Source organism: Mytilus californianus, unplaced genomic scaffold (assembly GCF_021869535.1).
Source record: "Mytilus californianus isolate M0D057914Y unplaced genomic scaffold, xbMytCali1.0.p SCAF_4, whole genome shotgun sequence".
NCBI lineage: Eukaryota > Metazoa > Mollusca > Bivalvia > Mytilida > Mytilidae > Mytilus > Mytilus californianus.
In genome coordinates, this window is record NW_026262690.1 from 90,598,002 (window position 1) to 90,625,842 (window position 27,841).

The following is a 27,841-nucleotide window of genomic DNA, read 5'->3' on the forward strand; positions in this document are numbered from 1 at the left end:
CCACAAAAATTGGTATCTCACAAATAATAGTGAATCCAAAGTATCTGGATTGCAGTATTATACCATACTCTTTGTCTTCCCTAATTCCAGCTCTAGTCTGATCTTCCTTCAACTCTAATATTAACCAAAATTAAACCCTAACTCTAATATCTGATCAATAGACTTAAAAGTAACGAGTCACTCAAAGTTAAAAAGAGTACAAAAAGCTGAATTCTCTACACATCTAAATGGTCCTACCATGAGTTAACATTGGTGTTAATGAACACACAGTGGCAAGTTCCATCAACTGGTCTGTATCTTGTACATCTGTCTCATTATTATCTAGAACTGAAATAGAGAGGAGGACATGTCAATAATAGTTCCAAATGCATTCCTTTTTACAGTTGATCTATGCCCATTCAATTGTGCGTGGCCATCATGGCATAAGTTTATGCCAAAGGTTTAAAACCTACATATGCAATGAGTTTCAAAAGTTTGATTTTACTCTTCACATGTATTTTCTTTATTTTGTGTTGATTACATATATTTTTTAATTGGACTTCCATATCAAAAAGCATTCTGAGAGTATTGCAAGGCAATACATAGTCCCCTACCGGTTAAAAATCAATTGTACTGGAACAATATATAACAAATATCAAGTCAATATCTTCAAAAATGATGACAAAAAGTGTGGAAAACTTGATTATTTAAGTGAATTTTCTAAGTCCAAGGACCCTAACTCTGCACAAAATTATCAGACCGGAACAAAATTCGAAATTAATCTGTAACTTGTCATGATAAAATAATATACCAAATATCAAATCAATATCTTCAAGCACGAGACAGACTGACGGACGGACGGAGTGCAAACCTAAAGTCCCCTTCGACTTCGTCCGTAGGGGAATAATAAAATTGTTTGATTTGATTTGTAGATTTGGGATATTGTCTTGTGTACCATCTATTCCTTATCTGTTCATTTTTGTATATAAGCAGTGTTCTCCTCCATAGAATTTCAGCACCATCTTAATGTGATAGCTTGTTTAAGGTGCTATCAGAAATAATTTCTTATAGATTATGTTATGAATGTGATGCTATAATTTCTAGAAACAAGATGGTATTTCAGATATCCCTGTTTAACAGTGATAAAAGGCTAATATATTTCATTTTCAATATACAATTATAAAATCAGGCATCAGTTTTAAGAATATACACAATAAAATGCTCCGCTGGGGCGCAGCTTGATACGACCGCAGAGGTCGAACCCTGAACAGTTGGGGCAAGTATGGACACAACATTCAAGCTTGATACAGCACTGAATTTGGATTGTAATTAAATATTTGACACAGCATAGGTTTCTGACACAGAATGAAAGTGGTCTAAGAACTTAAAAATTTTCAATTTACCTATTCATACATGTGATGGACTGTGAAACTCAGATCAGGAGATTGGGAAATTTTGGTCAGGAGATTAGGACTCAGATCAGGAGGTTTTTAATCGACATTAATTTTGTTGTAAATGTAACCGTGTGCTGTAAAAATGGTCTTTTAAAGTGTGTTTTCTTCAACTTTCCAACCAATTTATTATGTTTATAGTACCCTTGTACTTATAAAGTTTCTCCATCTTTATATTCTACATGTTCAATCTAACATTGTTTTTTTCCAGTATGTTCTTTAAATTTTTTACTTCATATTCTATAAAACAATCATTGCAACCAGAACATTTGTTTAGCTGTCTGCAAATAGTTTTTATTTTTTTTTTTTTTTCTCTTGCAAATAGTTTTTATTTGCAAACTCAGAAATTCATTCTATCTGTAAAGTTAGGGTTATAGTTATTATATAAATTTCAATTTAAGCCTTAAAAGGAAGTATAGAATCCTCAAATAATTTTCAAATTATTATTTTTTTATTTGTCCTAAGACATTTAAAATCATTCAATAACCATCCTTTTATGATTATTTGTTCAATTTATATTTTATTTATATTCTTTTAAAAATTTTCATTATTAAAAGGAAAGTAACTTAAAACAGGATAAATCAAGGGAAGTAACCCAATAAATACACAGTTTTTGTTACACAACGGAGGTTAGCCTGAGGTAAAAATCGTTGCTTACCAGTATGTTTGACACCCAAGCTGACAAGTGAAGCCATATAATTATGCATGTTAATTGATTTACAGGTAAAATATAACTTCAGGTAATGTCAGTTACACCAGATGCCTGAGATGTTATGTTGGGCAGAAATTTTTCATTCATGAAAAATTTCATACACGGGATTTTTTCAACGGGAGGGGGGGAGGAGACCCCTGAAAACGGGATTATTGTACTCCCGTCGGGAGGTTCACATGTATGCCTATTCAAACCATATCATTATTATTTGCTTTTATATATAAATCAGAAATAACCAATTTAAAATGGAAAATGTTAAAGAAAAAAAAGGAAAAAAAAAATCCCCCCCCCCCCCAATTTTTTGAACCCCCTTATGATTCATCGCCCCCAAACTCAATCCCAGCTTTCCCTTTGTGGTATGGTACCTTGCAGTACAATTTCAGAGAGATTCATACACTTGAACACAAGTTATTGTCTGGAAACTAGAAAAATGCTTGTTTTTTGGCCCCTTTTTGGCCCCAAATTCCTAAACGTTTAGGGCAATTACCCCCAAACTCAATTCCATCTTTCCCTTTGTGATATGGAACCTTGCAGTACAATTTCATAAAGATCCATACACTTACACACAAGTTATTGTCCTGAAACTAGAAAAATGCATGTTTTTTTTGCCCTTTTATGGCCCCTAATTACTAAAATTTTGAGGGAAAACCCCCAAAATCAATCCCAGCCTTCCCTTTGTGATATGGAACCTTGTAGTACAATTTCATAAAGATCCATACACTTACAAACAAGTTATTGTCATGAAACTAGAAAAATGCTTGTTTTTTGCCCCTTTTTGGCCCCTAATTCCTAATATTTGGAGGAAATTACCCCAAAAATCAATCCCAGTATTCCCTTTGTGATATGGAACCTTGTAGTACAATTTCATAAAGATCCATACACTTACAAACAAGTTATTGTCATGAAACTAGAAAAATGCTTGTTTTTTGCCCCTTTTTGGCCCCTAATTCCTAAAATTTGGAGACAATTACCCCCAAAATCAATCCCAGCATTCCCTTTGTGATATGGAACCTTGTGGTACAATGTCAGAGAGATCCATACACTTACACACAAGTTATGTCTGGAAGTTACAAAAATGCTTATTTTTGGCCCCTTTTGGCCCCTAATTCCTTAACTGTTAGTACCATAACCCCCAAAATCTATCCCCACCTTCCTTTTGTGGTATTGAACCTTATGGTAAAATTTCAATGAGATCCATTCACTTAAACTAAAGTTAGAGTGCGAAAACTAATGTGTATTCGGACGACGACGACGACGACGACGACGCCAACGTCATACCAATATATGACCACAAAAATTTTTTTGCGGTCGTATAAAAATGAATTACCTCCAGTTACAGCTTCATCTTGTTTTGACAGTTCTTCCTCCTCAGCCTCTTCTTGTTCTTGTAGACTGAATATAGCTGTCATCATCATAAGTAATACATCAGTTAATATTCCATTATGGTCAGTCTCTAACAAAGCTTCTTCTAATACATCTGTAAAATGTGTTTACATAGCATTTATTATCTATTTTAGTTTTAAAGCAATTTATTTGAAATTATGCACAAGCTGAAAGCCAAAAGGCATGCAGTTTTCATGAAGGGATATTTTAACTGGTGATAATGACTATGAAACAGGCTCTTTTTTCTGTAAAATAAGCATTATTTCGTAAGAACATTTTCAACGTTTACAATTTATGTGTTTGATAAGTATTCGCAGTTTTTGCTAACATCTTTACATATAAATACCATTGTGATTTTTATTTAAGATAAATGAAGAATTATTTATTAGAGAGGCAAATTCAGCAATTGTTCCATTTTTTGTAGGGATATAAATTGAGAACGGAGAAAGTGACGCTACCTAGGTCAAACATGATCTGTGTTTGGTGGTAACAAACATAGTGTGTAAGTTTCATAACATTTGGTTGAAGCAAAGTAAAGTTAGTGTCTAGAAATGGCAAATTGAGCAATTTTTCCATTTATATAGGGACATAACTCGAGAACAGTAAAAATGATGCACTCTACTTCAAACTTAATCTGCGTTTGGTGGTAAAAAAAAAAAGCATTATCAATAAGTTGCGAAACAATTGGTTGACCAAATAAGTTAGAGAGTATAGACTAATTTCAGGACTACTTACATAAAAACGGACAAGGGTAAACCTTAATGCCCCCTTCGCATAAAAAAGGTAAAAATAAGTAAAAAAGCATGCATGTTATTTGAAAACTCAAGCAATTTGATTTTGAACCACTATCTAGGTTAAACTAGGTTTCCTGATTAAACCTCCCCCTACCTTTTATATTTATCATTGAAAGATACTGAATGGTTGCTACACTATCTTCTTTCATGCTTTCTAAATGATAATTAGCTTTGTTGTCAATTACATGCAAGACTAAATCAAAATTGAAATAAAAAACCTGATTATTATCAATTACTACGCACTGAAAACTATTAACATACCAAATGTAAAACCCCTGGGGAAATAAGCTCTTAGATCAAACAAGGACTTGAAGATATTTACAAATTCCAGTACCAAAACACAGTCACCAAACAGTTCTTGTGGAATTTTTGTCTTGATTGGTGTAGGTTCTGGCAACACCTGCAAAATAAAGAGTATTGTTGCTTAGTGATATTGCCTATAGAACAAAATCTTGCAGTTTTCATAAAAAATGTACACTTAAATATATAATAAATGTTATTAGTCCTGACACATTGTTTTCTTGATCATTGATTGGCCACATAATTAACATGTTTTCCCTCATAAATATAATTGAAAAGAATGAATTAATAGATATTCCTACACAGCTTACTTATGGAGAGAATGTAGAAACAATAATCCACATGATGATCTGGTTTCTTTTTCAAAAGTATTTTCAAAGAAGTTGTATTTGACATCACAATTGCAATCCTACCAGTGATGTTGTTTGCCTAAAATTACCTCTGAAATACGGCTTTTTCCCCTAGAGAAAATTCCCTATTACTAAAATAAATGGCATAAAATTCCTCCCAAAAAGTTAAACATTTTCCCCAAACCGTGATGGCATCGGTAGTAATGTACGTAAATTTGGTATTCATGTTATTTTTTTATATTATTAGCGCTTTTGAGATCTGGGGTTTCTTATTAGAATCATTGCAGTGTTTGTAACACACATGGTTTTCAATGTATTAAGTACCTTCAATTTCTTCGTTTCTTTCCCCTCCCCAAAAAGTTCCTTTCCGGTTGAAAATGTCTCACAATTCAAAATATTACGTTAAAAAAACTGTTTTAAAAAATTCCCAATTTCCTTAATTTTCCCAAAATAAAAGGGTAGAGGTAGTTTTGAAAAAAGACAACAATATCACTGCCTACAAGAAATGAGACTTTTTACTTTTAATCTTGAGGTTTCCAGTAAACAGAGTCTGTCTCTAAATTGTAAATTTAATGCATCTGCTTTCAAAATAAATCTCAAATTTAGTTGAGAACTATCCCCATTTATTACTGCAACCTGCATAAAAGGAATCTTGTACATATAAACTTCTATCCTGAGGCAAAAAAAAAAAACAACAAAAATATGTGTTTTAACACCAGCACTGAGTCATTTTTTCTTCTTCAATTTTTGGAAAGTGAAGGATTGAGTTATCTTTCTTGGTATGAAAATGATCTCATGACAGTGCTCCTAATGAAAGGAGGAATATACAGAACTTATAAACATACAGTATAGCAATGTTCCAAATAATAGGTGAGAACAAAAAAGACAAAACAAATCAGATTTTAAGTAAATTGTATGGATTTGAATTCAAAAAGTGCTTTTAATGAATATTTTCAAAACCTCTTCCTTCTAGATAATTTTTTAGTCCAGAAACTGGGAGTAGACCTTGCAATTTGTGATGACTGTGTACCCAAAAATATAAAATGAAAAATAAGTAAAATTTTGAAATGACAACTAATTGACCCTATTTTTCACAGATGTTTCAATGAACACATTTTTTGTTGTTAGTCTAATAGAAATACCTTAAGATCATCACACTCCATGTCATCTCTGTGTCTACTCCATTCTTTCAACTGTTCAGCCTGTATTCTCTTTTCTTCTCGTCTTTTTTCTACTTCCTTCAAAACACATAGAAAAGCAATCATAACTTACTCGAAAAGTATGCATGTTATAATGAAAACTACAAATGAACATAAGGACATGATATTCTAATAATGTGCATGTTACAAAATTTTCTTGAATTCTATTATTTCTAAATTTAAGCAATTTTGATATGTGTGCAACTTTTTCAAGTGAAAATATAACTTTTTTATTGTATAAAGACAAGATCGCAAGTAAACCTATAGTCATTGCTTTAACTCTGTATTTATATCTGTAATGCTTGAATCAATTAAGTATTTGGTGAATAGTCATGTCATAAGAAATTATACATTCAGTTTAAGTTTCTTCCCTGTTCATCAATTCATTTTGGTTAAGCAAATTTTGTACCAGTTATATCCCCATTAAATTCATAGAAAATGGCCCTGCTTGCACATCATATAAAGTTATCAAGGGACATTTACTGAAGAACCGTAAAAGTGATGCTACCCAAATTTGTACTTGATCTGAGTTTTGTGGTAATAAGCATTGTGTATAAGTTTCATAACATCTGGTTGAGGCTAACGAATGGAAACGAAAATTCAGCAATTTTTCCATTTGTAAACGGGCATAACTCTAGAACAGTTAAAGTGACAACACCAAAATTCAAACTTGATCTATGTTTTGTGGTAATAAGCATTGTGTATAAGTTTCATAACATTTGCTTGAGGCAAACTAAAGTTAGAGAACAGAAACCAACTTTGGGACGTACCGATGGACGTACAGACGGACAAGGGTAAAACTTAATGCCCCCTCCGCTACGGCTGTGGCATAAAAATTGCTTGAAAGTATCTATTTAGCATTCAATTAACCCAAAGTTCTGCAATTTAATAAGAAAAAACGCTTTTGAAAATGAGTAATTCAAAGATTGCCTCTAGTGCCAATGTTTTGTTTTTTTAACAGTGATTGCAATAGCTTAATTAATTTCCCGATGGATCAGGTAAGCTAAAGGATAATTCCAAACTTTCATTAAATGAGATCAAAAGGAGTTTTTTATCATTCAAAGAGCTTTGCTCACCCACATGTACCAGAAAAAAATAGATTTTCCCTTTCTTCGTGCATATAGTTTCTTTTGGAAGCTCAATTCCAGGACTGGACCTTTTAATTTTACATTTAATATTTGCAAATTTATGGTATAAAACTGGAAATCAGAAAGTTACCTTTGCTTTCTCTTCCTTTCTTCTTAGTTTTTCTTCTTCCCACTTTCTTCTTAGCTCTTCCTTCTGTAATAATTTCTCCTGTTTCTGCTGTTCTTTGAAAGCAGCTTTTTCTTCAGGTGTCAGATCTTCCTCTGCTGGTTGAGGTTTAGGTTTTTCTATAAATATTGTTTTTCAAAATTTTGTCAAATTTCTCATAAATGAACATCCATTTTTCAGCTAAAACTAAATGCACAAGACTGGGGGCAATAATAGCTCACAAATGATTTCCTCATTATAAGGAAGTTGATGAGCACTGGTTGTGAAAAAGCATCTACCAGTATAGCATGCTCACATGACGCTTGGTTCCAAATTTCATACATTGCAAATATGTGCAAGAATAAACAAGTACTTGGTAAACAGTATTGTAACGAACAGATCATGGAACATGTAATTATCGTTGAGAGTACTTTTCTACAAATTTTGGTAGAGAAATTGCCTCATAAATCACTCTTCCCGGTAAATATTTATTACAAGAAGTGTAATAGCCTAGGGCATAACAAAATGCACTAATAATTTGTAGTCAGACCCTAAACTAGAAAAATTACAAATAAAACATAGTGAAATTTCAAACCGATTTTTTTTTCAAGGACCTGTGAAATATAATAGAAAAAAAGGATATGGGGTATCCATCCATGACACAAAATCAGTACATGCACAGCAAAATGTATATATTTTTTTATAATGAAAACAGAAAATTAAAAAATGTTTCATGTTTTAAACAAAATTTAAAAACTTCAGTCATATTTTGAACAAACAAAAAAAGCTCTTAAAGACTCATGTCCTTTAAATTTGTAAAGATTTATATTTTCCCATCAAACAGTTTCAAGTACCTTTCTCTTTCTCTTCTGATTTTTCCTTATCTTTCTTATCCTTTTTCTTTTTAGATGATGTTGTAGTCTCTGTAGTGTCAATGCTCTTCTTTTTCTTGGAAGATTTTTTTTTCGATTCAGTTACTTCAAAAACTGGCATAACACCAGCATAGAAGTCAACAAACTGCATGGTATCCACACCTCTTTTTTTAAGCACACTAACCTTTAAGAATAATGATTTATAATTATCAATGGTTACAATACAGGGTTTGACACTAACTAAATGTATGTACTAGCCTGCAGGGCTAGTGAAATTATTATTCTACTAGTCCTCTTGTCAATTTACTAGTCCTCCAAGTGCCGAAGGCACTTAGATGGTCGTGCCACCGGCATGACTCTTTCTAGGAGGGTCTGGGGGCATGCCCCCCCCCCCCCCCCAAGAAAATTTTGATACAAATAAAGCTAAATCCTGTGTTCTGGAGCATTTCAAGAGGGTTTTGAACATGTTTTGTTTCATGAAATTTCACTGGTTTGCTAATAAAAAATACCCCCCAAAAAAAAATATTTTCATATTTTAATCATCTATATCTATATTAAGAATGTGTTCGACTTATTTTGAAGACCCCTTTAGATCATGACTTCATCATCATCTTCATGTTATTTATCATTATTACTAGTGTCTTTAATGAAGATGGATAAGTAAGGGATTTAAAAATACACCCACAAAAGAGGAAAGGTTTGCCCTTGCCGTTTTTTGTCATAATTCTTCATGGACTCCTGCTTTTCCCTTGTTGTTTGTCAGTTTATTTTTTTTTGCAGGACAAGATTTTATTCCTGAAAATCTGCATATTTTTACCAGAGACCTTTAATTTTCACAGTATATAGGACAATAATTCAGTTTTGATACAGGTCTGAATTTGGATTGTAATTAAATATTTGACATATTATAGGTTTCTGAATAAATGTAGTCAGAGAAATTGAAATTGGTTATATGAATTGAATTTATATTCAATTAAAGATTTCTTGCTGTTGTGCAATACACTGTGCTGTTGTGCAATACTTAGTAAATCTGTTGTCAGACTATAAACAAATATAACTCGGAAACATAAAATCGAAAATTTATAAAAATCAACAGGGAGCTTACAAAAATAGATATATACAATTTACTAAAGTTTCACAAAAAATGCTGAAAGTATTTTTGAATTATTGTCAGAAAACTGGAAAATCCCTCTTTTTGTAATGAATAAAACCCATAATCAGAAACGTATAGTCTAAAATTTGTAAAAATCAAAAGGGAGCTCACGTCAATAGATATAAACAATTCACAAAAGTTTCATGCAAATTGGTGAAATTGTTTTTGAATTATTGTCCGAAAACTGGAAAATCCACTCTTTTTTAATGAATAAAACCCCAAAACTCAAAAACGGTAAATCCAAAATTTATAAAAAACGAAAGGGAGCTCACGTCAATAGATATAAACAATTCACCAAAGTTTCATGCATATTGGTTAAAGCATTTTTGAATTAATGTCCGACATGTTGACGAAGGACGGATGGACAGATGGTCAACAGTATACCATAATATGTCCGGTAAACGGGCGTATAAAAAGTATTCTGGTAATACATTCTTCATTAGTTTCAAAGATTTTAGTTTGACAGAAATACAAAGATGTTAATGTAAAATGGCCATATGTGGTAAACTTTATATATTAACTGATGTTCTTTAGACAAAGCTCAATATGATACCCGCTCCCCACATGAAGCAATGGTTTTTAATTTCCCCATGGTATTTCTTTTTTTTAAAACTATAAACAATACTTCTGCTGAGTTGCTTGATTTGGTTTTTTTTTTTACTTATACATGAGAGCTCCTTATTCAAATATTTGCATCATACCTTTATCTTCCATAAGCCATCTTCAATATCTGAGTTGTTCTTTAGGAAAAGTTTACTCTTGTCTCTTGTGTATAAACCTTTTCTTCGACTGTTAAAAATAAAAATGTTTCTTATATAAGTTTAATATTATGCAGTAGTACAATATAATGTTTGAAGATTTTAAGCTTTTATGTTTGACATTTTCATCAATTATCACTTATAAAATAGTAATAACCTTGCAAAAAAAAATTCTTAAGAAGAAATATTTAACCATAACAAAAATAAAACAAATTAAGTTACCTGACTTGTTTGCTTGGTACTGTTATGGTAATATTGGACTTTCCTGTCTCCTGAACAACATATCTATATTCTTCAGATTTTGGTACTGTAACATTTTTATTCTTTGCGCTAAAATTATATTGTAAAGTACAAATTTAACCTCATCTTTTTCTAAACAGCTGTCAAAGATGCCTAGTTTTGTGCAATAACAATTTTAATCTTACTCAAATATCTTCTGAATAAGTGGCATTTGTCCCAATTTATAGCTTATCTGCATTTTTTTTTTTTTACATTTTAATTTATTGTTAATATTAATGATTCTAATTCAGTATTTTCTTCAATACCAAATTGGACAGTAACTGTAATGCATCTTTAGAGAATGAAAAGATGCCTTTTGAAATGTAGATAAGTAAACTTCTACTATATATAAAGGAAACGACAGGTTACCTGAGAAACTAATAAGTCAATTGTAAGACTAGCAACTAGATATCATTGAGATGGGAGCCATCTCTGTGGGCCCCACTGTGAATAATGTGTGGTAAAAAATTGTATCTTTATCATTGGACATGGGGTTGTCAACTGAAACCGAAGTTTTTGACCTTGACCTTTGACCTAAGAAGATGTACATAAATTATGACACACCCTCTGGTGTTGGTTTATATACATATCAAGTATAAACTTTGAAATCATAACGGTTCTCAAGATATAGAGCGGACACGATCTTTACCATAGGACATGGGGTTGTCAACTGAAACCGAAGTTTTTGACCTTGACCTTTGACCTAGGAAGTTGTACATACATTATGACACACCCTCTGGTGTTGGTTTATATACATATCAAGTATAAACTTTGAAATCATAACGGTTCTCAAGATATAGAGCGGACACGATCTTTACCATAGGACATGGGGTTGTCAACTAAAACCAGGACATGGGGTTGTCAACTAAAACCAAAGTTTTTGACCTCGACCTTTGACCTAGGAAGTTGTACATACATTATGACACACCCTCTCATGTTGGTTAATATACATGTCGAGTATAAACTTTGAAATCATAACGGTTCTCTAGATATAGAGCGGACACAATTTAAGGACGGACGGACAGACAGACAGACGGACATACTGATCACTATAGGGCGTCCGCCATTCAGCGGGGCCCTTATACCTCAAACACTAACGATATCAACGTCCTGGAAGAGAGGGGTTTTGGTTGTTCCCCTGTTCATAACCATAACAAAATCACATAATTAAGCTGACAAAATCTTACCTGGTGGATTCCTCATCATCTGAATCTATAACAATACATCCCTCTTCTTGTTCCTTCACAGGAGGTACCACTCTTAAAACTTTACAAGATTTCCTGAAATGAAAACACAAAACTTGATGTGCTGTCCATAATTCAAAAGTACAACACAAATATAATTCAAACCAGTAATCGCCTTGATTTATTTTTCAACTGAAATATGGCTGTTTCCCTAAAAGGAATTAACTTTTTAAAATAAATAAAAAATCTTCCTTCATAATTATTACTATTGTGAAGGAAGTAAAAGTTGTAAAATGTATATTTGTATTTCGTTAGTCATATTGAGGTATAGAGTAACAACTGCATAATAAAATGACATTACAAAATAAGTTCCCTATCAACGTCTGCACAACATCACATTAAAATTCATGTGTTTCTCAACAATTACTTTTATTCCTTGTTGATATAAGCCAAAGTGTGTGTACAAACCACTTCACAAGCCTTAGGTGGTTTCAAAATTTGTGAATTTTTTACAAACATAAACAAGAATGTGTCCATAGTACACATATGCCCCACTCGCACTATCATTTTCTATGTTCAGTGGACCGTGAAATTGGGGTCAAAACTCTAATTTGGCATTCAAATTAGAAAGATCATATCTTAGGGACTAAGTTTCAAGTTGATTGGACTTCAACATCATCAAAAACTACCTTGACCAAAAACTTGAACCTGAAGCAGGACAGATGGACGCACAGACCGAAAACATAATGCCACTAGGTGGGGCATAAAAACAACAAAATATAAAATCACAATATTTGGAGAATTCATGATTTAGATGATCATCAATTGGAAAAGTTTCAGACAAGTTGTCAGACTTTCTTCTCTGAAAGCTAAATGTTTGATGTTACCTTATTATGTAATAAACAAAGGCTTGGAAATCTTCTACTTACTTTTCTCCACCAACAACAACATCAACGATTTCTCCAATGAAATATCGATCTTTTGCAAACATGAAAACATCATCATTCATATCAGCCAATCTACTGCGCTTGGTTCTCTGCGCTAAAAACAGAAGTGGTTTCTGCAGAGCTGCTGGGAATGAAGCAATGTGCTTCAGCGCTTTCTCCTCTGATTCCAATGCTTCCTGGAATGTCAAACTAGCTTTCCCTGTGATGGAACATGACCACACCAAACTATTGCACAAGATTATTCTTTCGAAAAATTCCCTGCAACAAAAAAATTTGAAGTAAGTGAGTAAATCATTTATCAAATTTACAAGAAATAACCATTGATAAACCTATACGCCAATGAGACAGCAAAAAAACAACTGAGGTTTGACAAATATAAATATTTGGAGAAAAAAAAATGTTAAGGGTGTCCCAAAATGTCCTAATTTTAGTCCCAATCCGAATCCATTTCACTGACTATTTTGGCCAAGCACTTATAAATCACACGACTGTTTCCTTTTATTGATGAAAATATTTCTGAGCTAGATGTTTCAGTACAAAACGAGACTGCTAAAAGTCAAGTCTATGACTGAAATAAAATTCCATGTTTTTTGCATATTTCAAGGTAGATGGCATGGGGAACCTGAATATTATGAAATCAATGACATATTGATATTTTCCTTTGGTCACCAAGAACAGTAACTCTTCAAAAACTTCTGTCTGAACAAATCTTTGAAATACATAAATGCAAATGTTATCATGTTAAAGAAGCCATTCTGTCAAGTTCAAATCCAATCTTACATAATTTAGTACATGTATTGACAAAAATGGTGCAGTACAAATTACGCAATCACAATCAATTTGTAAGATCAAAAGTTGTACCACAACATTAACACATGCCATTGTAAGAATTCAGTTTTCCAAATGTCATTTTATTCTTTTGTAAATTGTAGGAAAATTGAATGTTTGTAGAAGTAGTGAAGTCCTTGATTGTTTAAGGTAAACCAATATCATTCTGATAAAAATAATCATTTTTTAAAAGAAAGTAAACAGCTGATTGCGACATTTTGTCAAGGTTAAATTTTCAATACATTAATAATATCAAATTCTATAAGTGACTAACAAAACTGTATTACATTTCTATGAGCATGCAAATGAGTCCTATACATTGTAACTTAAATATATCGGAGAAACGGAAAGTTGATGTAGAAGGAATCATGATAACTAAGCTGTTGAATCAATCTTCTGTTAACAAGGTTTAGACTTGGGATCTTTGACCTAACTTTATGAAGAAATGATTTTTTACATTTATTCATTCAAACCCAAGGGTTACACTGGTAACTTCACAGAATTCATTGACAGTCAAATTGACCTCTGACCCAAATAGTTATCATGGTGATTAGATGCATGTACAGTTTGAACAAAGTTAAAGTCTGAACAATCCTATTAATGTTTGACATAATCCTCAATCTAAGCTTGACAATATAATCTGTGACCTTGAAAAGCATAAGATGCAATTAATGGGATCATCCTTCCCAACACGAATTAGGATAAAGACTTTAATACCCAAGTGGTAATGTTGGCCAATAAGACAAAAAATTATAATCAATTTTCAGAAATATTATCATTAATGGATGTGCATATGGTATTATTAGTAATTAAATTACATTTAATTTTAATATTTTTTTATCAAAACAACTAATAATTTGTACAAGGTTCCGCTGACCCATGTGTCTTTCCTTTGATTACTGCTGTCTATGGAAAGCCTCAGCTGTCATATATTAGAGATTCACAAAACGTTATGCTGAGCTTAAAATGTAAAGTTAAGACAGCGTGCTGTTGAATTGAGTCATCAAAATGCTAACTCTAAATTACAATATGCTAAGTTGAATCTGCGCAATGTTGACTTGCAATGACAAGTGCTTTAGTCGTGATAGTATAATGATAAGTCACGGTGTTGTGATGATATGCCAAACACACGTAACGTTGGGTTTAAAGTACATGATGTGAAGTTGACGTTGCATGGTGTTAGCTTGCAGATGGATACTGCTCAGTCATCCACATCGACAGCTATGATAACAAATAAAATGAATAGCTAAAATGTATGGTGCTGACTTGTTATTAATAAATGTTGAGCTGAGATAGTACGATGTTATATCATTGTGATATTACGATTGGTCTATCATGCAATCTGTTGATTTAAAACACCATGATGCACAGTTGAAAGTACATGATGTTAAGTTAAGATAACACGATGCTACACCATTATATTGAAACGAAAGGCTAACCATACAATTTGTTGACTTAAAACAACACGATGCAACGTGTTAATCTAAGATGCTCACTCGAAACTACAGGACGTACAGTTGAAATTTTGTAATGTTAAGCTGCGATAGCACGATGTTTTATCATTATAATATCACGATAGGCTTATTATACAATTTGCTCATTTAAAACTACACAACGTACAGTTGAAAGTACGTGATGTTAAGCTAAAATGGCACGTTGTTATATCATTAGAATGTCACGATAGGCTTATAACACAATTTGCTCATTTAAAACTACACAACGTACAGTTGAAAGTACGTGATGTTAAGCTTAGATGGCACGTTGTTATATCATTAGAATGTCACGATGGCTTACCACACGATATGCTCATTTAAAACTACACGACGTACAGTTGAAAGTATGTGATGTTAAGCTAAGATAGCACGATGTTATATCATTATAATGTCACGATAGGCTTATTATACAATTTGCTCATTTAAAATTACACCACGTACAGCTGAAAGTACGTGATGTTAAGCTAAGATAGCACGTTGTTATATCATTATAATGTCACGATAGGCTTACCACACGATATGCTCATTTAAAACTACATGATTTTCAGTTGAAACTAGATGATGTTAAGCTAAGATAGCATGTTGTTATATCATTTGAATGTCACGATAGGCTTACCATACAATATGCTCATTTAAAACTACACAACGTACAGTTGAAAGTATGTGATGTTGAGCTATGATAGCACGATGTTATATCAAAATAATATCACGATAGGCTTGCCATACAATATGCTCAGTCAAAACTACACGACGTACAGTTGAAAGTACGTGTTGTTGAGCACAGATAGCACGATGTTATATCATTATGACGTCACGAGAGGCTTATCATACAATGTGTTGACTTGAAACTACACGATGTAAATTTGAAGTAGTTTGGTCTTGACTTGAAACAGTAAAATGTTAAGTTGAAAAAACAGAACGTAAAGTCAAAATAAAACAATGATAGGATGACATATACTTGTGCAGAATTGAAGATTTTTGGTGTTGACTTCGAATATAGTACAAATATTAGATCGTTTTATGTTAAATTGAAAGACAATAATGATGCGTAAAACATTACAGAATTATGTGAATTGAAACTGCAATTCTATGGAAAAGAATGGGGGACAAATCCCCAGGATTTTTTCTTCTGCATTTGCAAGTTCGGAGGCAAAATGATATACAAAGAAAGTTTTCCATAAATTCATAAAGCAAAAGAATTACCCATCGCTATATATTACACTTGAATACAGTTTTGCCGTATATTTTACATGTTTTTTTTGGATTTTTTTTTATGATTAAAAACCAGACTTTTTTTATGAACAATATTTAAGAAAATATTTATCTATGTTGTGTGTTAATATATACAATTAACATAATATTGTGCTTATAAGACTTCGGTTATGACTGTGAGGGGGTCAAATTTTACTCATATAAAATCGCATCTATGTAAGAGTTAGCGGAGAATTTGTATTTACCAATCCCGTTTTCCACGAAATAAAACATAAGAATCTGGAGTCTTAATCTTAAAAAACAAAGATCAACTGATATGACAAATAATACGGTAAAGCGTTGGACTGAGAGGGTCAGAGCTATATGAGAATGTGACCCCCCCCTCCCCACCCCCCCACCCCCGGCCTTGTTAGAGGTATCTGAAAATTTGAATTTTCTTTTCCACGAAATAAAACAAAAAGAATTGATAGGTGAAGAATTCTACTGCTAGGGGGCCAACCCAAATATAAAGTATGGTAGATTCTGTTGTATACTTTTCGCTCATACATGAAGTCTATATGAAACCTAATGAAATTTGACATAGAGCCTCCAGTCTTAATCGTCAACTTTCAAAAAAAGAAATACATCATTTACAGCAGTGCCAACCTTTCTTCCAGCACCAAGTAAGATAGTGCCCAGGTTTATGTATATATCCACTCGAAAAATATTTTTTTTTTTTTTTAAATTGGTAAAGTCATTAATGGACAATGACCCCTATAACTTATAATAAGAAGGCAATTAATGATTTCCGTCACTTATTTTCTTGTCCATAGTGATTTGCTTGGTTCTTTGCAGCTTCTCTCTATCTATATGTGTTTTCAAAGAAAAAGAAAAAAATCAAAAATCTTTAAAAATTGTTAAAGTCCATGAATTATTTTGGTATTGCTTTGATTAATTTTCAGATATATTTTTTATGTCTCTCTCTCTCTCTCTCTCTCTCTCTCTCATATAGTTTTCATGAGTGTGGTCTAAATTAAAATCGATATATTTTTTTTTATTATTTGTCAAAATGTAGTTTATTCTTTTTTGAAAAACATAATAAAATGTTTGCGCCACAGAGCATTTTGCAGGCTACAGGTTATGCAGTATTGTCAGATTTAGTATAAACTATACATGGAAAACTCAATGTTAGAAAAATAAAAATAAAAAATGGGATCACGAGACTAGTTTTCTGTCTACAAAACGAAATAGATAAAGTCCCTACATATTCCATCTTTAGAGACGAAATATGCCAAAAGGATTTCAAACTCAAAGGTCGAAAACAGAATGACAATGCCATGGCAAAAAAATAAAAAACGAAAAAAAAAGAATGTTATCCGAGTTATATGGAAAAGTTGAAAAACATATGTAAAAAACGTTCTGTATTCAAAAACAAATAGTCGTTTTAGTCAGATAAATCTCATAATTTTCTTCATCAAGATGAAAAGTACTACATATGAATAACATTCCTCTCTCATAATGTGTATATTTTTTTAGATCTAGACCGATTGTGTTGAGCTATATGAGAATCTAAGGGAGCTACCATGTGATTTTTATGGGGGAGAGGGGGAGGGGGAGGGGGGGGGGGGGGGTGTGGGCTTGGACGAAAAATTTTGTCCTGCCTTTTAAGCTCACCGGGGCCCGAAGGACCCCATGTGAGCTTATGCCATCACTTGGCGTCCGTCGTCTGTCGTTGTCGTCCGTCGTCGTCGTCTGTCGTCGTAAACTATTTAAAAAATCTTCTCCTCTGAAACTACTGGGCCAAATACCTTCAAACTTTAATTAAATGTTCCTTAGGGTATCTTGTTTATAAATTGTATCCGAAGTTTTGATCCATCGACAAACATGGCCGCCATGGCTAAAAATAGAACATAGGGGTGAAATGCAGTTTTTGGCTTATATCTCAGAAACTAAAGCATTTAGAGCAAATCTGACATGTTGGAAAATTGTTCAATTGGTCAAGATCTATCAGCCCTGAAATTGTTGGGTTGCTGTCACTAAATTGGTTGTTTTAAGGACATTTTGCAGTATTTGGTTATTATCTTGAATATCATTAAAGATAAAGATAAACTGTAAACAGCAAAAATGTTCAGCAAAGTAAGATCTACAAAAAAGTTAATATGACCAAAATTGTCAATTGACCCCTTAAGGAGTTATTACCCTTTAAGGACAATTTTACACAAGTTGTTTTATGTTTTTTAACTTTAAAAATCTTCTCAAATGAATCTAGTATAAATTTTGTATTTCATTTCCTTGAAAGGCAAGAAACATAGACACTATGGTTAAAATAGAACATATGGGTAAAAAGCAAAAATAATCATTGATGAAAGATTTAAGCAAAAAAAATAACAGGTGAGCGATTCAGGCTCTTGAGAGCCTCTTGTTTTAGTTGTAATCTCTGTCCTGCCTTTTTATTTTTCACTCTATTCGGTCCTGCAATTTTTTTTTATTAGTTTATTCTGACTTTTTTTTACATAAATTGTCATCCTGCCTTTTTTTGCCAAGTTGCGCATCCTGCCTTTTTTTTTTACTCAAAACTCCTGTCCTGCCTTTTTCTCAAATTTCATTCTAGCCCCCAATAAAAATCAAATGGTAGCTCCCTAAGATGGCGGAAGACACCCGATCTACCCTAAGTGCAATATATCTAATGAGGAAGAAATTTACAATTTCGGTCACGTCGAGTTACTTGTAGATCTCCTTTTGTTGAAAAGGGTTTCTGTTTTCATTTATATATCTATTATACTGTTCAGGGGAGGACGTCCAGATTTTTTGGTTTTATTTCGGAGAAAAGGGGTGCGTTTTACGTACAGTGGCAAATATTACATGCATATCAGGACGAGAACATGTAAGTGTGATATGAATATGAATAAACCCTGCTTTGGTCACATTCTGATATAGCTCTGACCATCTCAGTCCAACGCTAATCGTATTATTTGTCATATCAGTTGATCTTTGTTTTTAAGATTAAGACTCCAGATTCTTATGTTTTATTTCGTGGAAAACGGGAGTGGTAAATACAAATTCTCCGCTAACTCTTACATAGATGTGATTTTATATGAGTAAAATTTGACATCCTCACAGTCATAACCGAAGTCTTATAAGCACAATATTATGTTAATTGTATATATTAACACACAACATAGATAAATATTTTCTTAAATATAGTTCATAAAAAAAGGTCTGGTTTTTAATCATAAAAAAAAATCCAAACAAAACATGTAAAAATAATATATAGCGATGGGTAATTCTTTTGCTTTATGAATTTATGGAAAACTTTCTTTGTATATCATTTTGCCTCCGAACTTGCAAATGAAGAAGAAAAAATCCTGGGGATTTGTCCCCCATTCTTTTCCATAGAATTGCAGTTTCAATTCACATAATTCTGTAATGTTTTACGCATCATTATTGTCTTTCAATTTAACATAAAACGATCTAATATTTGTACTATATTCGAAGTCAACACCAAAAATCTTCAATTCTGCACAAGTATATGTCATCCTATCATTGTTTTATTTTGACTTTACGTTCTGTTTTTTCAACTTAACATTTTACTGTTTCAAGTCAAGACCAAACTACTTCAAATTTACATCGTGTAGTTTCAAGTCAACACATTGTATGATAAGCCTCTCGTGACGTCATAATGATATAACATCGTGCTATCTGTGCTCAACAACACATACTTTCAACTGTACGTCGTGTAGTTTTGACTGAGCATATTGTATGGCAAGCCTATCGTGATATTATTTTGATATAACATCGTGCTATCATAGCTCAACATCACATACTTTCAACTGTACGTTGTGTAGTTTTAAATGAGCATATTGTATGGTAAGCCTATCGTGACATTCAAATGATATAGCAACATGCTATCTTAGCTTAACATCACCTAGTTTCAACTGAAAATCATGTAGTTTTAAATGAGCATATCGTGTGGTAAGCCTATCGTGACATTATAATGATATAACAACGTGCTATCTTAGCTTAACATCACGTACTTTCAGCTGTACGTGGTGTAATTTTAAATGAGCAAATTGTATAATAAGCCTATCGTGACATTATAATGATATAACATCGTGCTATCTTAGCTTAACATCACGTACTTTCAACTGTACGTCGTGTAGTTTTAAATGAGCATATCGTGTGGTAAGCCATCGTGACATTCTAATGATATAACAACGTGCCATCTAAGCTTAACATCACGTACTTTCAACTATACGTTGTGTAGTTTTAAATGAGCAAATTGTATAATAAGCCTATCGTGACATTCTAATGATATAACAACGTGCCATTTTAGCTTAACATCACGTACTTTCAACTGTACGTTGTGTAGTTTTAAATGAGCAAATTGTATAATAAGCCTATCGTGATATTATTATGATAAAACATCGTGCTATCGCAGCTTAACATTACAAAATTTCAACTGTACGTCCTGTAGTTTCAAGTGAGCATCTTAGATTAACACGTTGCATCGTGTTGTTTTAAGTCAACAAATTGTATGGTTAGCCTTTCGTTTCAATATAATGGTGTAGCATCGTGTTATCTTAACTTAACATCATGTACTTTCAACTGTGCATCATGGTGTTTTAAATCAACAGATTGCATGATAGACCAATCGTAATATCACAATGATATAACATCGTACTATCTCAGCTCAACATTTATTAATAACAAGTCAGCACCATACATTTTAGCTATTCATTTTATTTGTTATCATAGCTGTCGATGTGGATGACTGAGCAGTATCCATCTGCAAGCTAACACCATGCAACGTCAACTTCACATCATGTACTTTAAACCCAACGTTACGTGTGTTTGGCATATCATCACAACACCGTGACTTATCATTATACTATCACGACTAAAGCACTTGTCATTGCAAGTCAACATTGCGCAGATTCAACTTAGCATATTGTAATTTAGAGTTAGCATTTTGATGACTCAATTCAACATCACGCTGTCTTAACTTTACATTTTAAGCTTCAGCATAACGTTTTGTAAATCTCTAATATATGACAGCTGAGGCTTTCCATAGCTGTCTGTCAGTGTAAAAGTGTAATGTTGATCTCCAAAAAAGTATGTCATTTTATCAGTAAAATACATGGAAAATTTTAGAAAATTAAAATTCACCAGATGCTATTTCTTGATCTTGAATAAGCTTATTTTCAAGTTTCAAAACATTCCATGAAGGTCTAACAAATTTATTGATGTCTCAAAAATGTTATCCCTGACTGGCTAAATTTTAATTGCAAAGAAATTCGAAGTTCACTAATCAATAAAATATGGAAAAATGAAAATTATATTTTCAAAATTTGGACTCCAACATTACATGTACATTTGTCATGTATCTCTTAATGATGATAAGGTTTCCAAAGTTCCATAAAATTTTATGATGGAATTAGTGCTAAATTACAAATGCAATACATTGGACTCATTTATTTTCGTGAGTACCAATTTTTGGTAGCTTAAGGTGGTACCAAACACCTTGACTAAAATTAATTTAGGTTGTTTGATTTTCATAAAATTTTGACAAAATATTTACTTTTGACCCTTTGACAAAATATAAAAATTTCAAAAAGCTTTCAAGAACCACACACTTTATCGGAAAAAATTCAATGGATATATAGCAGTTTGACAAACACAAATTTGATCATTGAAAAGCTTACAAGCCAATAGAAATTTGTACTTTGGTGAACAATTATATTTGTCGTTCACCTGTACATTGACCAGTCTTCATGCTTAACCACAGGCCCAGCAGCCCAGGCTTGTAAAATTGCCTTAGCTTTGGGCCTGTAAAAATCTTTTCTACAGGCCAACAGAATCAATCTAAGTAAAATTTTCAAAAATCTGAGCTATGGGCCTGTAGATTCAAAAGTTAATCGTGAAGGCTGTCATTGTTGTTTCTACGAAATCCTCGTAAATTGGTATCCCACTAATAATAATGAATCCACAGCACAAACTAGAGGCTCTAAAGGGCCTGTGTCGCTCACCTTGGTCTTTGTGCATATTCAACAAAGGATACTCTCCAACATTGTAGACAAAAATAGAATTCAGGACAAAAATATCTGTTTTGTTGATCTTGTATTGCTTGTATTGCGGCAGCGTATCATTGCTTAACACAAAGGAGGTTAAAAAAAATCCTATTTTAAGGGCAATCACTCCTATATAAAGTGACATTCTACTAACTATATCGGCACACTTTGACTTGTTAGTAGATCTTGCCTTGCTGATCATATTTGTGATTTAAAGTGTCTATTTATCTATTATAATTTTAATCATATGGGGCAAAACACAAATAAAATGGAAAAAATCGTCATTAAAGGGCAAGAATTCCAATAAGGAGTCATTGGACCATTTCCTCTGTACTGTTTAAATTGTAGATCTTGTCTTGCTGATCAGTTTTGCTTATTTAAATTTCTACCTATCTATCTATCTATTATAATTTTTAAGATACAAGGCAAAAAATTGGTAAAAATCGTCATCAAAGGGCATAACTCTTAATAAGAGTCGACTGACGATTCCTACCTTGTTAGACTTATTTGTAAAACTTGTCTTGCTGATCATTTTTGCAATATAAAGTTTCTCTGTATCTTTTATAGCTTTTTAAGATAATAGGCAACAATGAAAAAAAAAAGGTAAAATTTATCATTGAACTTTTAAGGGCAATAACTCCTATAAGAAGTCGTCTGACAGTTTTGAAGAAGATAGGCAATATCTCAACATTCTAAACATGTTTGCTCCTGTCAGATATTCTTTATTTATAAGGGTTTTCAAAATAAAAGACAAACTTGCATTTTACCCCTATGTTCTTTTTTTAGCCATGTCGGCCATCTTGGTTGGCAGGCGGGGGTCATCTGACATATTTTTTTAATCTAAATACCCCAATGATGATTGTGGCCAAGTTTGGTTAAATTTGGCCAAGCTGTTTCAGAGCAGATTTTTGTAAAAGTAAACAGACAACTACGACAGACGCCAAGAGACGAGAAAAGCTCACTTGGCCTTTTGAACCAGGTGAGCTAAAAAGATATATATTTAAACAATAGCAGTACTGTATTCAGAAGAGTTGCCTTGGTCAATTGATGTTTGCTAATGCAGTTTTACTGGCATCATGTAGTTCATTGCTAAAAAGTGTTTAAACAATTCTAGCATTTATATCACTAATTAATAAAGTAATTATTCAGATTGATTGATTGTTGGTTGCTTAACGTCCAGTGGCAATTAATTATTCAGAATATATATATAAAAACTTTGTTCATTTTAACCCTTTAGCAGTCTTCACGATAAACTTTTAAATCTACAGGCCCAAAGTTCAATTTTTGGAAAATTTTATTTAGATTCTGTGGGCCTGTAGAGATGATTTTGACAGACCCGCAAGCAAATTTACAAGCCTTTGGCTGCTGGGCCTGTGGTTAAGCGTGAGGACTGTTTTAGGGTGTTTATATATATATATATATACAAGTCTAAATTGAAAGCAACGTTCAAACCTATGATTGCGTTGGATAAAAACCGCAATTTTTATACGTGTGCATGCTAAACAATTTTCTTGATAGAGGGATCTAAATACAGCACAAACAACATTTTCCAAAAGACCAAAAAAGTGAAAAAGTATATTTTCACAAAACGCATTTGACTAACAGGTCGAACAACAGACCTGATGTTCTTAAACCCTGCTGACTGCCATTGGCGGTTGCCAAATAAACGGATCACAAGATGTTACAAAATGGATCTTTTAAAATTATTAATTTAATACCAAACAGAAAACAATAAACTTGCGGAAAAGATGGTATACCGCAAACAAAAGGTGCAAAAATTAGTACACCATATCCAGATTTCGACTTTTCAATTTTACAATTCCTTCTGAAAACTACAAAAAAAAATGTACACTAAATGGCATTTTTTCAAACATTGGAATGATTCTAACTTAAGCTTGTAAATTATCAAGGTATCCAAAAAATGAGTAAATTTGTATTCTGCCAATATAGAATTATTAGAGAAACTAAAACAAAAAATATTTCATCCAAAAAAATGACAATGTTTATCTGCATAGAATGTATATATATATATATACATGTAATTAGCAATAATACCTTAATCTACGATAAGTCTTACATTTTTTCTACGACAAAGAGAGGCCAAACGTACCAGAGGGACATTCAAACTCAATATTTTAGGTGAAATAACAATGTTGGTGACAAGAAAAAAGATATTTAAACATATTCTAATTTGATGTCGGCTATAAAATATGGGATCAATATTTTATTTTTTTACAGACATTTGGACAGTTGAGTTGACAATATTCCTACCAGACAACATAACTGTAGGACTTGTCCAACAGTCTTAAAAAACATTTTTGGAAGCTTCGAAGAAATCTATCTCAAATAATTATTAAGCCATTTTTTTCATTTCTTAGTTCATGGATTTTTTGTCTGAAAAACTTTATCATTTAGTTGAAATATTTCAAAAAACTGTTGACAAAAAAGTGTACAACAGTTTTCTCTGAAAATCTTTCATTTATAAATTCATGTAGACAGGCAGGTTCCTAACCAACAAAATAAAAAACCCTTGCCTTAAGCATTCCAAAGAGTTATTAATCAAACGCACCTTTAAATCTTAACCTTGATGTAAAGATTTTTAACAAAGTACTATGTACATAATGTATAGGATACACAATTTGAGTCTCAATACTGATAACGATGGGACTGCAAGTTTTATTCTATTTGACCATTATATTGTAATAGGCAGATATGCTCACGAACTTCTTTATCTTTCCCCTGTGAAAACTAATAATAAAACAAGTTTGAGCTTTTTAAAAAGCTGTGGACTGCTTCGCTCTATCCTAATTTAAGGTAATACATGTGCATGTGGTTGTTGATTTAGTATTGGAAATGTGGTATTTCTTAGATATTGACTGATATAAAATGGGTGTCTTAGACTTGGAATATCAATTTTTGTAAATATATCATGTATATTAAGATGAACTTTTCTAAAATTTTAAACTGGCTGTTCAATGTTGTACATTAAACACCCATGCTTTTAAAAAAAAATTTCGATTTACTTGTTGAAATTTTAAACATTTACAAAACAAGACTCTCGAGGTGTGCCTCTCTGGAGGTGTGCCTCTCTGGAGGTGTGCCCAGATTGGCAGAAGTTATAAAATAATACAGATAATGCATTTTTGTAAACCATGTATAGGAACATTGTTTAGCTAAACCAATCATGAATATTACAGATTAACAAAGCAAATAAACAGGTGTTAAAATAAATTGATATTTCAATATTGAATTTCAGTGTGCAATATTTGCATAATATAACGAACATGAATTAATAATGATCGGAACTGAAATACACATAGTTAATTTTCCGGCATTTGATGTCTTATCCTGAGACGAGAAAAGTCTGTAATTCTTTATCTCATTTAAGCCAATAGCTGTTGCTGTATCTCAGCCGAACCATAAAGCATCCAATCAGAATCTTTATGTGATGAGTAATTATTTCAAGATGGCGTGTATATCGACTGAAACTAATAGCTCCGCACCGTGATACGAAGCAATCATGAAAAATAAAATAGCACTTGTCCATCCATAGATATTTCCGAGCATACAGCTGAGCATACGTGCCAATTACCTGGAAAGGCAGTATTGGACGCCTTAAATTCAGACGGAGTAACTCACACAAAAATATTCTACGAATCCTTCACACATGCTTAAGTATAAAGACACAACTCCAGGTTCATGCAAGTTTGTTTATAACTTATATGCATAATATCAAAGAGTAGATTGACCAAATACACATTTATCAGTTAAATACTAATCTAAATAAGACAATCCCCCATTTCATCATGTTCTAAGTTACATAACAAACAAACAAAAATTTATAGTGGAGCATATTTCTGTTATTTGGTGTAAATTCAGAAAGGAAGGATACAAAATGGCCGACAGAAAGCTAAATAACATTTTCATACATTAGATTAATAACGTTCACAGAATCAGGGCAAAGAAAATAAACTTACTCATAATCTTTGAAGATTTCATTTGTCAGTTTACAATGGAATACATCGTCATCAGGCTGAAGGGCAGTTGGTACTGGTTGTCGGTGAAATGGCTGTTTTCGTAATAGCGGCATAATGAACTGTTGAAATTTTTGGAGGGAATCACAAAGAAATTTTTGTTGAAACTGTCAAATAAGACATAAAATAGCTTTCTTCATGCTGTGACAGAATCTTAAGTCGATGTGTCATAAAATGTCAGCTAAAATTAACACATGTAAACTTCGAAAACTAATTATTATGCTCAAGACTGCTATGTCTTCGATCTCCGTCTGACAACGAGGTCATTTGATTGTAGCGTGAAACAGCACAATGTGAACTTCGCGCCGACCGAGAGAGGGGGAGAAAACGATCGTTTTTCTACCACTTCATCACTTCTTTAATCCGAAAATCTGTTTGACAATGAAAATTAAGTAATTAATTTAACTGATGATGGTGAAAATATGTCTTCAAACATAACATAAGGCAAAAAAATAAGGATAATACCGTAGAGTCTTCGAAAATTTCGAAGGGAAAAAGTACAATTTGGGCGGTGACAATAAATGAAACAAACTATCTGATTGGCCACGAATTTGGTGATTGGCATGGTATGTAAATTTCCCGTTTGCACACTAAATCAACCTCTAAAGCCAGAAAGTTTACAAGGGGAAGTAACAACAGAACATTTTGATTTTTTGACAAAAAGAGGGGGGTGGTGACTGAGGGTTGGGGTGGGGTGGGGCGAGAAATTCTTTCGAAAGTATAGTTACAAATGAATTAAAAAAAATTTCGAAAATATAGTTACAAATGAATTATAAAACTCTTCAAATATAATTTCTGATACAAAAAAAAGCATGGTCCTTAATATATGAATATGACTTCGTGTACATGTCAATCCAGTGTAAAAAGCGATTGTTTATGACTTAATTCATTTTTAAAATTGCAAAGTTTTTTCAATTCCTTTAAATCATGTAAAATGTTGGGTTTTTTTAAACACAACGTGTTATTTTTGTATTTACATAGTTTCTAGATACGAATCAATTTAGTCGTATATTAGTCGTTATATATATTATGTTTTTATAACATTTCAAATCTGAAACGGTAAAACTTAAAATACTAAAAAAATAGGTAGAAATTGTTTCGTAAGACGAGAGCAGTTAATTATACGTCACTCTTATAAGCTGAAATTGACATAATAAAGATTTCAACGTAGATACCAGTGGTGGCCGATTCAGGGGCATATAGAGTGCGTGCGCCCCACTTTTCATCGCTCCCAAAATATTTTATATCATAATTTTTTCACGATTTATTTGGTGTTTTCGCATAAAATCGTCCAAAAATTTTTTCGTCTCACTTGCTCGGCGGTATATGTAATCCGTTGATGGAATTTACAAATTCCTGGATACCTCGAAAATGATATTTTATATGTACATGTAGATAATGCATATTGTAAAATATTTATATAAAGTATCCATATTTTCATAATGCAATGTATATTGTCTTTTTAAAACCATTATCGTTTGCACGAAGTACACAAACCACGCGAAAACAGTGTTCACAAAGTGTTTAATAAGGGGCGGAGCTAATAGTTCCATAATCTTGTTTCCAGACCATGGGTAGCTTTCATGCGAAATGAAAATATACAACAGAATCGAATGATTCGTCTTTCAGCCAA

General features: G+C 32.5%; 1 protein-coding gene across 1 annotated transcript in view; it reads right to left on the reverse strand.

Annotated features, from left to right (window-relative positions):
- LOC127698788 (bromodomain adjacent to zinc finger domain protein 1A-like) overlaps positions 1 to 26,580 on the reverse strand; it is a 46,900-nt gene extending 20,320 nt beyond the window's left edge. The window contains exons 1-11 of the mRNA XM_052202453.1: positions 26,152 to 26,580; positions 12,577 to 12,852; positions 11,651 to 11,743; positions 10,407 to 10,514; positions 10,128 to 10,215; positions 8,256 to 8,457; positions 7,387 to 7,541; positions 6,112 to 6,207; positions 4,581 to 4,719; positions 3,470 to 3,619; positions 238 to 327 (exon numbers count right to left, since the gene is read on the reverse strand). Coding sequence (XP_052058413.1) covers positions 238 to 327; positions 3,470 to 3,619; positions 4,581 to 4,719; positions 6,112 to 6,207; positions 7,387 to 7,541; positions 8,256 to 8,457; positions 10,128 to 10,215; positions 10,407 to 10,514; positions 11,651 to 11,743; positions 12,577 to 12,852; positions 26,152 to 26,264 — 1,510 coding nt within the window. The 5' untranslated portion in view covers positions 26,265 to 26,580. The remainder of the gene's footprint in view (positions 1 to 237; positions 328 to 3,469; positions 3,620 to 4,580; positions 4,720 to 6,111; positions 6,208 to 7,386; positions 7,542 to 8,255; positions 8,458 to 10,127; positions 10,216 to 10,406; positions 10,515 to 11,650; positions 11,744 to 12,576; positions 12,853 to 26,151) is intronic.
- Between the last annotated feature and the right edge of the window lie 1,261 nt (positions 26,581 to 27,841).